Source organism: Poecilia reticulata, chromosome 13 (genome assembly GCF_904066995.2).
Source record: "Poecilia reticulata chromosome 13, P_reticulata-male-v2, whole genome shotgun sequence".
NCBI lineage: Eukaryota > Metazoa > Chordata > Actinopteri > Cyprinodontiformes > Poeciliidae > Poecilia > Poecilia reticulata.
In genome coordinates, this window is record NC_088842.1 from 30,800,690 (window position 1) to 30,812,769 (window position 12,080).

Genomic DNA, 12,080 nt, shown 5'->3' on the forward strand with positions numbered 1-12,080 from the left:
TTAAAAATACAATTATGTGTGTAAAGTCATTTTATTTTAACTATCATTGTAATTTAAAAAATTTTTCTTAGCATGAAACTCCTTTGTAAGATACATCAGTTGGGATCTTTTGTGAGTAAAAACTTAATTACTGTATTATAACTTGTTGTAAAAACAACTATTGATTCCTGTGTTTTTTTTAAAAAACTTGACAAGGTGAAGCCCAACATTTTTACTTTCTCAAGTGGAGCATTGCAGCATTCTCTACGATGCCCCAATTGATTTATAGGTACGTAAAACTTTATTAGAAATTGCTTCGGTTTTATTTCAATTGTAATGGAGACAAAAAAGAGCGAACACAAGAAGTCTGTTGAAAGAGAAAAAACAAAACCGAGAAACCATAGCAACAAACAACATATGCATAAATAACAACAACAGCATCGCAGAAAAATACAGGGAACAAGTCAACATTAGGCGTATTCAGTGGCAACAGCAGCCCAACGTAGAGTTGACAGACAGTGTTTACACTCTCTGGTCTCATTATTTTTTCCAGACAGGACCAAATTTATGATAAACACTGCAAAAACTATTTTTGGTCTGGTTTCTGGTGCAAATACCTTATTACACTTGAAATAAAGCAAAACCAAATTATAAGTCAGTTTTCAGTAAGACATAGGAGCTTGTTTGAGTCAATTATTCCTTAATATTGATGGAAAAAGTACTAAAGATCATTTCACTCATAACACAGGACGTTTGGTTATAATTCAAACAATCTGCTATTGAAACTAGCACTTTCTCAACAATATTAAGGATTTACTTATTTCAAAACAAGCTCCCATTTTGCTGAAAAACTACTTGTAAGTTGGTTTTGTCTCATTTCAAGTGTGCTGTCAAACACTTGCACCAGAAACTAGACAAATAACACTTGGTAAGATTTTGTTTTTTGCAGTGCAGCGTGACATTTACTTATTCCTGTAGAATTCCAACAGTTAAAACATGAAATCAGATAATATCTCTGTTCCCAGTAAAACCTGCACACTGCAAAAAACACAAAATCTTACCAAGTATTTTCGGTCTAGTTTCCGGTGCAAATATCTTACTGCACTGGAAAAAAGACAAAACTATAATACAAGCAACTTTTAAGCAGGACGTAGCAGCTTGCTTTGAGTCAATAATTCCTTAATGTAGATGAAAAAGTCCTCCATCGGCAGCTTTAATCATGTTCCTCCTGCTATAAGTGGAAAAAAATCTGGAAAATGGAACCAGAATTTGGTTGCTAGGTGACGAGTCGGGCGTAGCTGGGGTTGCTAGGTAACGGCGCAGTGGAGTATTCTACCAGTGGAACTACAACTTTTTCATCAAAATAAGGAATTATTGACGTAAAACAAACTCCTACATCTTGCTGAAATGTTACTTCTAAGTCAGTTCTGTCTTATTTAAAGTGTTTTAAGATATTTCCGCCAGACACCAGACCACAGTGTTTCTTTTGTGTGTGCAGTTCAGCAGGCAGTCACGCAGAGCGGCATACTGATGAGCTGCATGTGTAAGTTGATAAGTTCCAGGTCAAGTGATCCCGTGGAGCCGTGCGTCACGCTGTCAGGCTGCCGCTGCTCGTTCGGATCCCTGTGTCCGTGTCGGACGGCGGGGATCACCGTCCCGGCGGCTGGAGGCTCGTTAAAAATCCATCAACGTGCTCGGAGGATCGCGGCGGGTTTTATTTAACCTCAATCAAGACCTCTACAGGTCAACAAGTTAAACATGTAGTTCACATCATTCTGTACTGCTTCTTATTCTGTGTGTTTTTGATTAACAATGCAAAGTCTCACTTTTTCCAAAAAGACTCAGAACAATGAGAACGACGTTTTACATCAACCTGCCAGGATGAACCAGAAAACAGGAGCAAGGAGTATCAGTTTATAAACGGCTGGAGATAAAGCTGTGGATGTTTTATTTTAAATGTTGGGCAGGTGATATTTATGTTTTACTAGTTTCTTGACATCTGGGGCAGGTGAGACGTTACTGTGAGGTAACTGAGGAAGGTACTGGACCTAAGGAGAGACAGAAAACGGAGAAAAATGCATTTCAACTGGACAACGTGACTAGTACACAGAAACAGAGCACATTTACTCGAGTACCGTACATACAGAACATTTCTTGAGTATCTTTCCTTCACTTGAGTATTTATTTTTTGGGAAACTTATAACGTTTTGACTCCACTTCAGTTCTGGGAAGCTCATCGGTTCCGGTTCCTATTGGCTCAGCATAATTCAACACCGTGTTAGGAATATTGTAGAAATAAAGAGGAGGAAGAGTAAATTTCCCCCAAAAAGCCTTTCCTACAACAATAACTGAAATTTTTAAAGAAAAAAAAATCCTCAGAAAGTTTTAGATTAATCTCAGAAAAGTTTGAGAAAAAAAGTTTAGAAAGTTCTGAGTTTTGATGAGTTGAAGATTTGCTATGAAAAACTCAAATAAAAGCAAAATAGAGATTAATCTGACAAATTTGAGAAAAAAATTTCCGTGTTTTTTTTCTTGAAAATCTCTGAGATTTTTTGCAGAAATTTACTCAGTTTTTTTATATCTACAATGGTCCTAAAACGTTTCTCTTCTTTTTCCTTCTTTGGGGCTTGAGTAAGTTTAAAAAAATGCATTTTTCCAGGTGGTGCAGACGTTTTTAGCAGAGTCGTCCTCCAGGTCAGTTCATCACCAGGTGGTTTCAGGAAGTTACCGTATTTTCTGCACTATAAGGCGCACCTAAAAACCTTCAATTTCCTCAAAAGCCGACAGTGCGCCTTATAATCCGCTGCGCCTTATATATGGACCAATATTGAGCCACAACAGGTCTAGCAGCTACGGTAAGCAGCCGCCGACTTCATTTTCCCCCGTAGAAGAAGAAGTGCGCGGTGCATGCTGGGATAGTTGTCAGAACGCTGGTTTGTTAATAAAGTTTGACTGACCTATATACCTACCGACCTGATAATCAGGTGTCTGCAGGTCATTTGGCACCAGGTTCTCCACCAACATGCTGTGCGAGAACGGAGAAGGGTGACCATCGTCCGGCCCAGTCGCAGAAGGCTCTCCTCGCCGATCTGAGTCGGACTGTTTTGTTGACATTCCCTTAAATGCAGCTCCATCTAGTGGATGCATAACGTAACTCCAGCCTCTGCTGTAGCATCTATTCTATGTGCCTTATAATCCGGTGCGCCTTATAGTATGGAAAATACGGTACAAGATTCTGTGGAGGCATTCAGAAATCAATACAACACAGTACTGATATAAGAAAATATTATTTATACTTGGCCTGGACTATCTGGCTGAAAAACATATTACGATATAAGAGTTTCCTGTCAGTCGATATCAACAATTATTGATTAGATTCTTTGCTTTAAATATTTGAAAAACTGGCAAAATGGTGGAGTTATCCTTCCTGTTTAATCCAGTTTTTACTTCACGTTGTGTTTTAAGGAGCTATGAGGTGGCGAAACATTAAGCTGCTGCTGCACAAGTTACTGGACAGGCTGTTGCTAGGTAACCAAAGAGTGAGTGAGTTGCTAGGTAACCAAAGAGTGAGTGAGTGAGTTGCTAGGTAACCAAAGAGTGAGTGAGTGAGTTGCTAGGTAACCAAAGTGTGAGAGCGTCAGTCAATTCCACCAACCTGGCTTAGTTAGCCATGAAAGGTTGAGCAGCTAAAGCATTTCCTCTGCCTACATCTCCCAGAATGCAGTGCGGTTCTGGATCTGAGTTCAGTGAAATTATTAAAAATTCTTTCAGACGCATTATCTATTGATATTGATCACGCATCTGTCACAACATTATTGGTTTATCGCTCAACACTTTTGAATATTTGAGTATTTTCAAAAGTAAGTACTTCAGTACTTTAACTTGGGCAAACTTTTGATCGAGCAACTTTTACTTGCAGTTAAGCAGGATTTTACCATGAGCATCAATACTTTTACTGAAGTACTCGAAGTACTTTGTCCACCACTGAAGTCTGATGAAGACGTCTTTACCCCAGCTTGTCTGCGCCGGGACGCTTTGTCATGCCTCCTCCCAGGGCGCTCCACTTCACGGCCCCAGTTGGCCCCGGCCTCATCCTGAAAGTATGGCAGCTCCAGCAGCTCCTCACAGGACAGCCGCAGGGACGGGTCCATCACCAGGCAGGACTGGAAACACCAAACATCCGTCTCAGCGCCGACTGCGTGCGTGCTAAACGGCTTTCAGGGGAGGCTACGGTAGAAACGAGGCTGTGCTAATAAGCAGTTCAGTCTGAGAGATAAATAGTTACTACAAAGCAGGGGGTCCAAAGTGCGGCCCGGGGGCCAGCTGTGGCCCGTGGACTGATTTCGTGCGGCCCTCAACTGCAATTCGAAAATAATACGGAGACTTTTCATTTGTAATTTTTTTTAAAATGGAAAATGTAACGTACAGCACAAAGTGTTTATATTTTTATAACCAAGATTTATCAAAAGGTAGAAGAGGCTTTTACTAAAATGATGCACCCAAATCAACTTTTATTTAATTTAATACACTTGACTAAATATAGTAAACATTTTGAAAGAAAGTTACCCAATCCTGGTTTACCACTTTACCACTGAAACTGAAAACTAGATGCTTTTCTTTTAAAACAGCAAACATGCAAAATTTACAAAAAGGCTGTTTTTGGCCTTTGTAGATGGAAAAAGTAAAATAAGAAAAATAGAAGGAGTAAATTTCCACAATAGAACTCGGAAATTTTAGAGTAAATTTTCTACAATAAACTTGGAAATTTCTGAGTTTTAAAAGGTTAAGATTTTCAACATTTTTTTCTAGAAAATTTTGGAGATGAATCTCAATTTGTGAGTCTTTTGGTAAAAAGTCCCATTAAATTTTTGGAATTAGAATAAATATCCATTTAAAAAAGGAAAAAAAATCAGCTACTTTATTTGCCTGATTTTAGTTCTAACAAAATCATCAACACACATTTGACAAAATGTAAAGTTTTACAGCGGTTTACTATACGATGTCTTCATGTTTTCATGTGTTTTCATGTTTTCATAAACTACAATAAACTTGATCGATCAATCGATTGATTGATTGATATCTTCTAAGGATGCAATTTTGTCTGTAAAGAGCTGCTGAAAATAAACTTCTTGTCAATAATATGTAAATAAAGAGTGAATAAATTATTAATATGAATAAAATGTATAGTTTCAGTACGTGGTAATTTTACATGTCCCAACATTTAAACGTTGCACTAAATTGATCACAAACATGATGCAGATTAACATCTTTTTTTTAAAGATGAATTTCAGATAATCTGAGATATTCTGGAAATGTTTCAGCGAGTCCGATCTCGAGGGATTATTGATCGATTATGTTGTAAATAAATGTTTCTTACCTTCATGACCGTAAGAGCTTGGGCAGACGCTCCACAGAACCGCCTTTCCAAAGGTTCCTGGGATGAAACGAGAACATTTTAGGAATATTTTGACCAAACGCCGTAATCTTTTGGCTCAGCGTCTCTGTTTACCATTGTGTCCGGTTCAGGAATACTGACTCCAGAAAAGAAAACATTGGAACGGAAAATCTGTTGGTGGTGAGGAATCAAGTCACCTGGAGGACGAAAGGAGATCAGAAAACGACACTTGGAGTTAATTTCCTTCCAACGAGTTAAACAAATAAGACAAGTTGCACAGAGAGGAAACGTATCAACTATTCTAATCTAATTGATCACAATTAATCAGATTAATCAACCCTAACGCTAATAAAATAGATCTAAGTTTGGGGTAATAAAAGTTTAAAGGGTGTGAATACTTCAGAAAGCAGCGCCATTCTTTCTGCAATTAGCCTTTTTTGAGTCTTACTAACTTGGTTGACGATTTCTTCAATAATCAATTAGTCACGAATAAGCTGATCAATCGTTTCAGCCTTAATGCTAATAAATATATTTAAATTCATGGTAAACAAAAGTTCAAAGGTGTAAATACTTTAGAAAGGAGAGTGTTGTTGTTCCAGTAAATGGCCGTTTTTTGAGTCTTACTAAATTATTTGACAATCATTTCAATAATCGATTAATCCCAATTAATCTGATTAATCGTTTCAGCCTTAGTGCTAATAAAATCCATTTAAGTTTGTAGTAATTAAAGTTTAAAGGGTGTGAATACTTCAGAAAGCTGCTGTATATTCACAACTTTGTGAAGAGAGTCTGTTTTTCAGAGCGTTGTCCTGAGTACCGAGAGTTTTTCGGATGAGGTACAGCTGGTCAACGTCAGACTTCCCGGGCCAGAGAGGGTTCCCGCTTAGAAGCTCTGCAAAGACGCATCCAACAGCCCAAACATCCACCGGGGGTCCATACTGAGTGTCCCCAACCAGCAGCTCCGGGGCCCGGTACCAGCGGGTCGCCACGTAGTCTGTGTAGTCATCCTCTGGTCCAGCTGAGTAAACAAAGGCACACAGAAAACACTCAAACAATTAAAAGAGAATTCATTGATGGTTTAGTAGATTAACATGAGCTCTTAATACTGCCCAATTAGACATTATTTTAGTGTTGTAGTTTGGCCGCCATCCAGCAGAGGGCGCCGCTGGTCAGTCTTAACCGGAGCAAGTCGATACAAGATGGCGGCCATACCAGAACGGTAAACAGTCCGGTGTTGGACGTTAAATGCACTTTATGCGGATCTGTTTGCGCATATAGACACTCGACAAGCTCCGCAAGTTTCACTTCAATTTCTCGCTCATTCAGCCAAACACGAAGCAACGTCAGGTTCTTAGTTAATTTGCTACGAAGGAGAAGATAATATGACAAAGTAAATAACAGAGAAAGATTTTAACATGAAGCCAGTAAGCAAGGCTGATGTTGGAGAGAAGTTGAGTTGAAGTACTTTAAGCATTCCTGCAAGAGCAACCACGGATACTTCAGTACGAAAGAAAGAGATCACTATTTATCTTTAGCTGTCTACGGAGCCCCTAAGGGGACATGGAGAGAGAAAAAAAGGAAAGAAATCCCGACTTATTATCTCGATTTCTTTCCTTTTTGGTCTTTCTCCATGTCCCCTTAGGGGCTCCGTAGCTGTCCAAGAAATTACTCCAGGAAGAATAAAAACGTATTTAGTAAAAAGTCTACTCAAGTACTGAGTAACTTAATGTTAAATTATAAAATGATTAAATGTAACTAGTTCCTACCCAACTCTGTATAAATATGTTGAAGTTTAATGTGGAAAAAACACAACTTTCTGCTTATTTTCAGTACTTAATACAACTGTCACACAACAGAGTTAACATTTAATGACTTTTTAAAATAAAATTCAACACAATTCAGCAATAAAATTACGACTTTATTCGTGTGATTTTACTTTAATTTTTATTTTCTCGGCCTGCCAGTATTTTTACCTGAACAAATTTGGCCATTAATATAAACATTTACTGAAGAAACTGAGCACTAACTAACGTAGAGGAAAGGATTACACAGCATGTCGACATGTGGATGTATGGTAACGCTACCCTGAAACCTGAAGCAGGAGACAACACACACACACACGCACACACACACACACACACACACACACACACACACACACACACACACACACACACACACACACACACACACACACACACACTGACTGCTCCTTTTGTGCAAAGGAGTCATTCAAACACAAGAAAGTGAGGAGGCTATCAGCAAGGACCTGCTCCATGTTCCATGCTGAATAAGTCATTAGAGCTGCATTAACACTAAATGCACATAAACACGCTGGCCTCTGAATAACCTTACTCAGAATGCGGGCGAAGCCAAAGTCACACAGCTTGATGACGCCGCTTTTAGTGAGGAGGATGTTCTCTGGCTTTACGTCACGGTGGATGCACTGAGAAAAATTAATAAATAAATGAGGCAGGACGTCAGAAACTATCACACAAAATGGATTTACAGCAGAGAAATAAGGTTACAGTGTGTTATGGACGACAAAATATAAAATATACGAGAAAGAAGGAAAACTACAGACAGTTAAAAGACTTTAAGGCAAAAGTGCCAAATATACTAAATTGCTGCAGGTCTTTCGTCAAATCAGAGACTTTTACGAAACAGCCGACTTTGCTGCACCCAAATCAGCTTTTGTTGAATTTGTTAAAGCGTTTTGAAAGATCCTGCTCTTATAACTGAGGACACATTTGTTCAGTTGAGCCCAGGACAGTTTTCTTTTAGTGCAGCAAAAGCCCTTTTTCTGTTTGGCTCAACAATACAATTAGGCGACTTTATTTGTGTGATTTTGGTTTAATTTTTATTTTCTTGGCCCGTAATGAACAATTTGGGCCCATGTGGCAAAAAGTTTGGACACCCCTGCTCTAATTAAAAATACTTCAGATATAAAAGTGTGTGTCTGTTACAGAAGAATGTTTATATTGCAGTAAAAAAAAATCTACTGACGTTGTGTTTGTGGCAGAAGTTCACAGCTTGCAGAGTCTGCCACACGATGCTTTTCAGCTGGGCCTGCGGGACCCTGCAGACAAACCAACACTGACTCACTCCTCCACGAGGAACCACACTTTCCCACCTGTAATATTTGTCTCATCTAATACTTCAGGTATTAAAAACGACACCCAGGTAACCCTAGGCCATCTCAAACAGCAGCAGCACCTTTGTTTCCATGAGCGGATAGAGTTTCTGCTGCACTGCCTTATGGGAAAAAAACCCAGACAAGTCATCGTGGTTTGGTTTGCTGTCTGAGCTCTGAGGGCAAAGAGAAATCCATAACTTGATGTTCTGATTAAAAACTCTGAGTGGAGTTGTAAAGTAAAAAAAGTAAAAGTACTTTGTTACTGTACTTTAAGCCCTGGGACCCCACTAAGCCCAGGGGCCCCACTAAGCACATGGGCCCCACTAAGCACAGGGGGCCCCACTAAGCCCAGGGACCCCACTAAGCCCGGGGCCCCACTAAGCCCAGGGACCCCATTAACACATTTTGCTGGAGGTTAATTTGTCCCAGACATTATTGCAGTAAACAATAACATTGTTGTTTTGAGACCATTTTCAAGTAATGTCACGGTAATAATGGAATAATAATGCAGGAACATGTTCTCAAAGATCAATACACTTTAAATTCTAATGAACATTTAACACTGGAACTGGAAGACATCTTAAATATCCAAAACAAATAAACAAATAAAATTATTCATGAAGTAAAAACAGCCAATTGAGACCAGAGCACAAAATTAAAGACTTTTATCATCCAGTTTTTGGTAGAAAGAGAGAAACAATAAATTATGCAAATGGTAATTATTGAGCTCATTTTAATTTCTCAAGCAGTTAATTGATTTATTGATGGTGTGTTTATCTTACCCTTCCGGGTGTTTGTCCAGCTCATTGAGGACGGTCTGTTCGCAGAACTCAAACACCAAATGGAGCCGTCTTTTTCTCCTGAAGACTTCCAACAGGTTGACCAAATTCACATGTTTTAGCTGCTGTAAAACCAACAGGTGAAAAACAAAACTAAAGCTATAAGCCAAGGCTTCATGTTTTACATCAACCCTGATCATTTAAGGCGACACTACGCCTCTCACCTTAAGCATGCGCGTTTCTCGCTGTGCAATCTTTTTGATGACAGGATCGTCTTCAGACTCCACAAACTTCTTGATGGCAACTATCTGGCCCGTTTCTTTGTTCCTGCACTTGAACACCACACCATAGGAGCCCTCGCCAATTTTGGCCAGTTTTTCATATTTCTCCATCGAGCAATTTCAAGTTACAATCTGCGGAACATGCAAGAAAAAAAATAAAATAAAAAATAGGACTCAGTTTTCAGCAGACTAACCGGATGATTGCTCCTAAAGTCAATAATTCATGCAGACCTAATGTATTCAAATTGTTTTCTAGATGCTGAAAACGCGCCTGCACATACTCACGTGCAGAATCTAAACTAGCCTCCAAAACAGCAAAACAGGTTTTCTACAAATAAAAGTTCCCAAAGCTTCTCACAGGTCGTTGTACTGTCATTGTCAATGCTTCACTAAGGAGGTCACTGTGCCGTCTGCTCTTTTACTGCGTCATTACTATGGTAACCGCCTGAGGATTGTTTTCCCACTTTGGGGCTCCGTTTTCTAATTTATAAACATTTCAAATTACAGTAAATGTTTAGCTGGCGCCTCTGGTCATCGTTTAGGCGGAAAGCGGTCAGATAGATAACTTAACTTACCTCTAATAACAAACGTGGGGGTTAAAATAAGCAAGAATACAAAAACACATGGCAATTCACAAAGCTACGTAAGCTAAAAGCTCTTACGTAGGAATACGTACGCCGTAACCATGGAGAAAAGCAGTGGGGAAACGGCTTCAGTAAGCTGACAGTAAAATACACAATATTCAGTTCGTTTAGTGTTGAATTCATGGACTTACTAGACAGTAGAGTTAATGTCTGGTTGCCCAACGTTATTTAAAAATCTGACAAATTGGAGTAGGTTTCTTTTGGCTATTTAAAAAAGTTGTACAATTAGCATAAAAGGTTAAACAAACGCACCAAGATTGCTACGTAAACGTAAACACGTACGTAAGTACACGTTCTGTAACCATGGAGAAAGGTGGCTAACCATAGTGGCTAACAGTAAAATTGACCGAATCCAGCCAATTTGGATTTATTTTAATATATTTAAATCGTTTAAGTAGAGTTGTGCCAACTATTTTTATTTAAGTTCTGTGATTGTTTTAGGCTACTTGAAGTTTCGTTGGTTGTAACCATGGAGACAAGAAATGGCTAACACCATGCTGTTAGCTAGTTGTTATTATTTTTGTAACATTTCATCTCTGGTAAAAACCTTCTTTTCCCCCCAAATGAGTCACTAATTTGATATGTTTTTGTATTTTATTTTAGGTTTCGGCAACTTCTCTAATTCAAGTACTTCTCTACTTCTCTCAATAGTCTCCACTCATTTTAAAAGTAGGCGACTGTGGTTTACTATCCAAATAAGTTCAGTTACTGTTAAGAAAATAGTCAAAAAAAACTGATGGGAACGCAGCCTGTCATCCAAAGAAACCAAACATTAGAATAAAAGATACACAACGCAAATTCAGATTAGACTTAGAATAATGACAAGTAATCATTTTTATATCAAAATATAAGAAAACTTGTTTTTTTACTTAAAAATATGAAAATGTGGCCATATGCAACCTCTGCTTCCAAGTGTGTAAAATGTTGTAAAGTTAGTCTCAGAATGTTTTATTGTTTTGTTTGCAAATGTAATTTTTTAAAAAAATTACAAGGAACTAAATATTCAAAGTTGATCACAATTTTATTAATAGTCTGAAACTAAGAATAACATAAGTTTGTAAGTGTGTATTGATTGAGAAAAGAGCACACAGCTTATTATTATTTTCCAGTGCTTTCTTGAAAGTTGTAACATCTTCAGTTGAGATTATTTCTGTTTTTATTCATGTCAATTGTAAAACATAATGTGCCATATCACTGTATTATATTTGAGCCTTGATGACGTAACGTCAGCATTGAAAGCACATCAGAGAGCTTCAGAGAAGCTACAGCTCTGTGTGGAAGGTCAGCTCTCATGTGGTTACATGATCTATTGACTGTCGTCTCTGTGTTGACTGAAAGCACCTCCTCCTCTCATCCCTCTTCAGAGACTTTGCCGTTTCTCCACAACTTCACTCTGAATGATGGGAAAGCAGAGCACGAAGCCCTCCTGACACAGGCAGGCACCTTGAGGTTCTGGCATGGAGGCCTAGTGGTAAAATACACAAGGTATGAAATGCCTCATGGTAGCTCGGTCAACATCGCTGCTTCTGGAGACACAGTTGCTGTTTTCAGAAGCCCATCCTTCCAAACTCTGCTTGTTATTACAAAATTTGGTGCATCTTCTTTGACGTGTTGTCTTCTATTATTAAATATTGTTTTTGCTGATCGTACTGATGTAAGACAAACAGTGTTTTTACTTTCTGTGAACATTGCTCAATCGACACCATTTCATAAACACTGCATTGGAAATTTGTTTGTATAACTCCATCAGACGCATGACTCAATGCTAACCAAAACAGAAGGGGAAAGTCCTTGAATTGTTCCTTGTCTGACTCCTCTGTTTTGATTTTTATCTGTTGTGTGTTCCTCTTCTCTTACTCAGCGTGT

At 38.6% G+C, this 12,080-nt stretch overlaps 1 protein-coding gene across 2 annotated transcripts; it reads right to left on the reverse strand.

The window, feature by feature from the left end:
- Positions 1 to 1,910: 1,910 nt before the first annotated feature.
- Positions 1,911 to 10,236, reverse strand: LOC103475120 (cyclin-dependent kinase-like 1). Of its 2 annotated transcripts, none has more exons than XM_081614137.1 (10): positions 10,146 to 10,236; positions 9,514 to 9,702; positions 9,293 to 9,411; positions 8,381 to 8,453; positions 7,730 to 7,820; positions 6,192 to 6,392; positions 5,489 to 5,571; positions 5,357 to 5,413; positions 3,990 to 4,142; positions 1,911 to 2,027 (listed from the first exon to the last, which is right to left on the reverse strand). In XM_081614137.1, exons 2-10 carry the CDS (start codon positions 9,679 to 9,681, stop codon positions 1,932 to 1,934), a joined length of 1,041 nt encoding a protein of 346 aa, XP_081470263.1. In that variant the 5' UTR covers positions 9,682 to 9,702; positions 10,146 to 10,236; the 3' UTR covers positions 1,911 to 1,931. The 2 variants fall into 2 exon arrangements, with proteins under 2 accessions (XP_081470263.1, XP_008424751.2); XM_008426529.3 differs by having other exon boundaries at positions 9,293 to 9,414.
- Between the last annotated feature and the right edge of the window lie 1,844 nt (positions 10,237 to 12,080).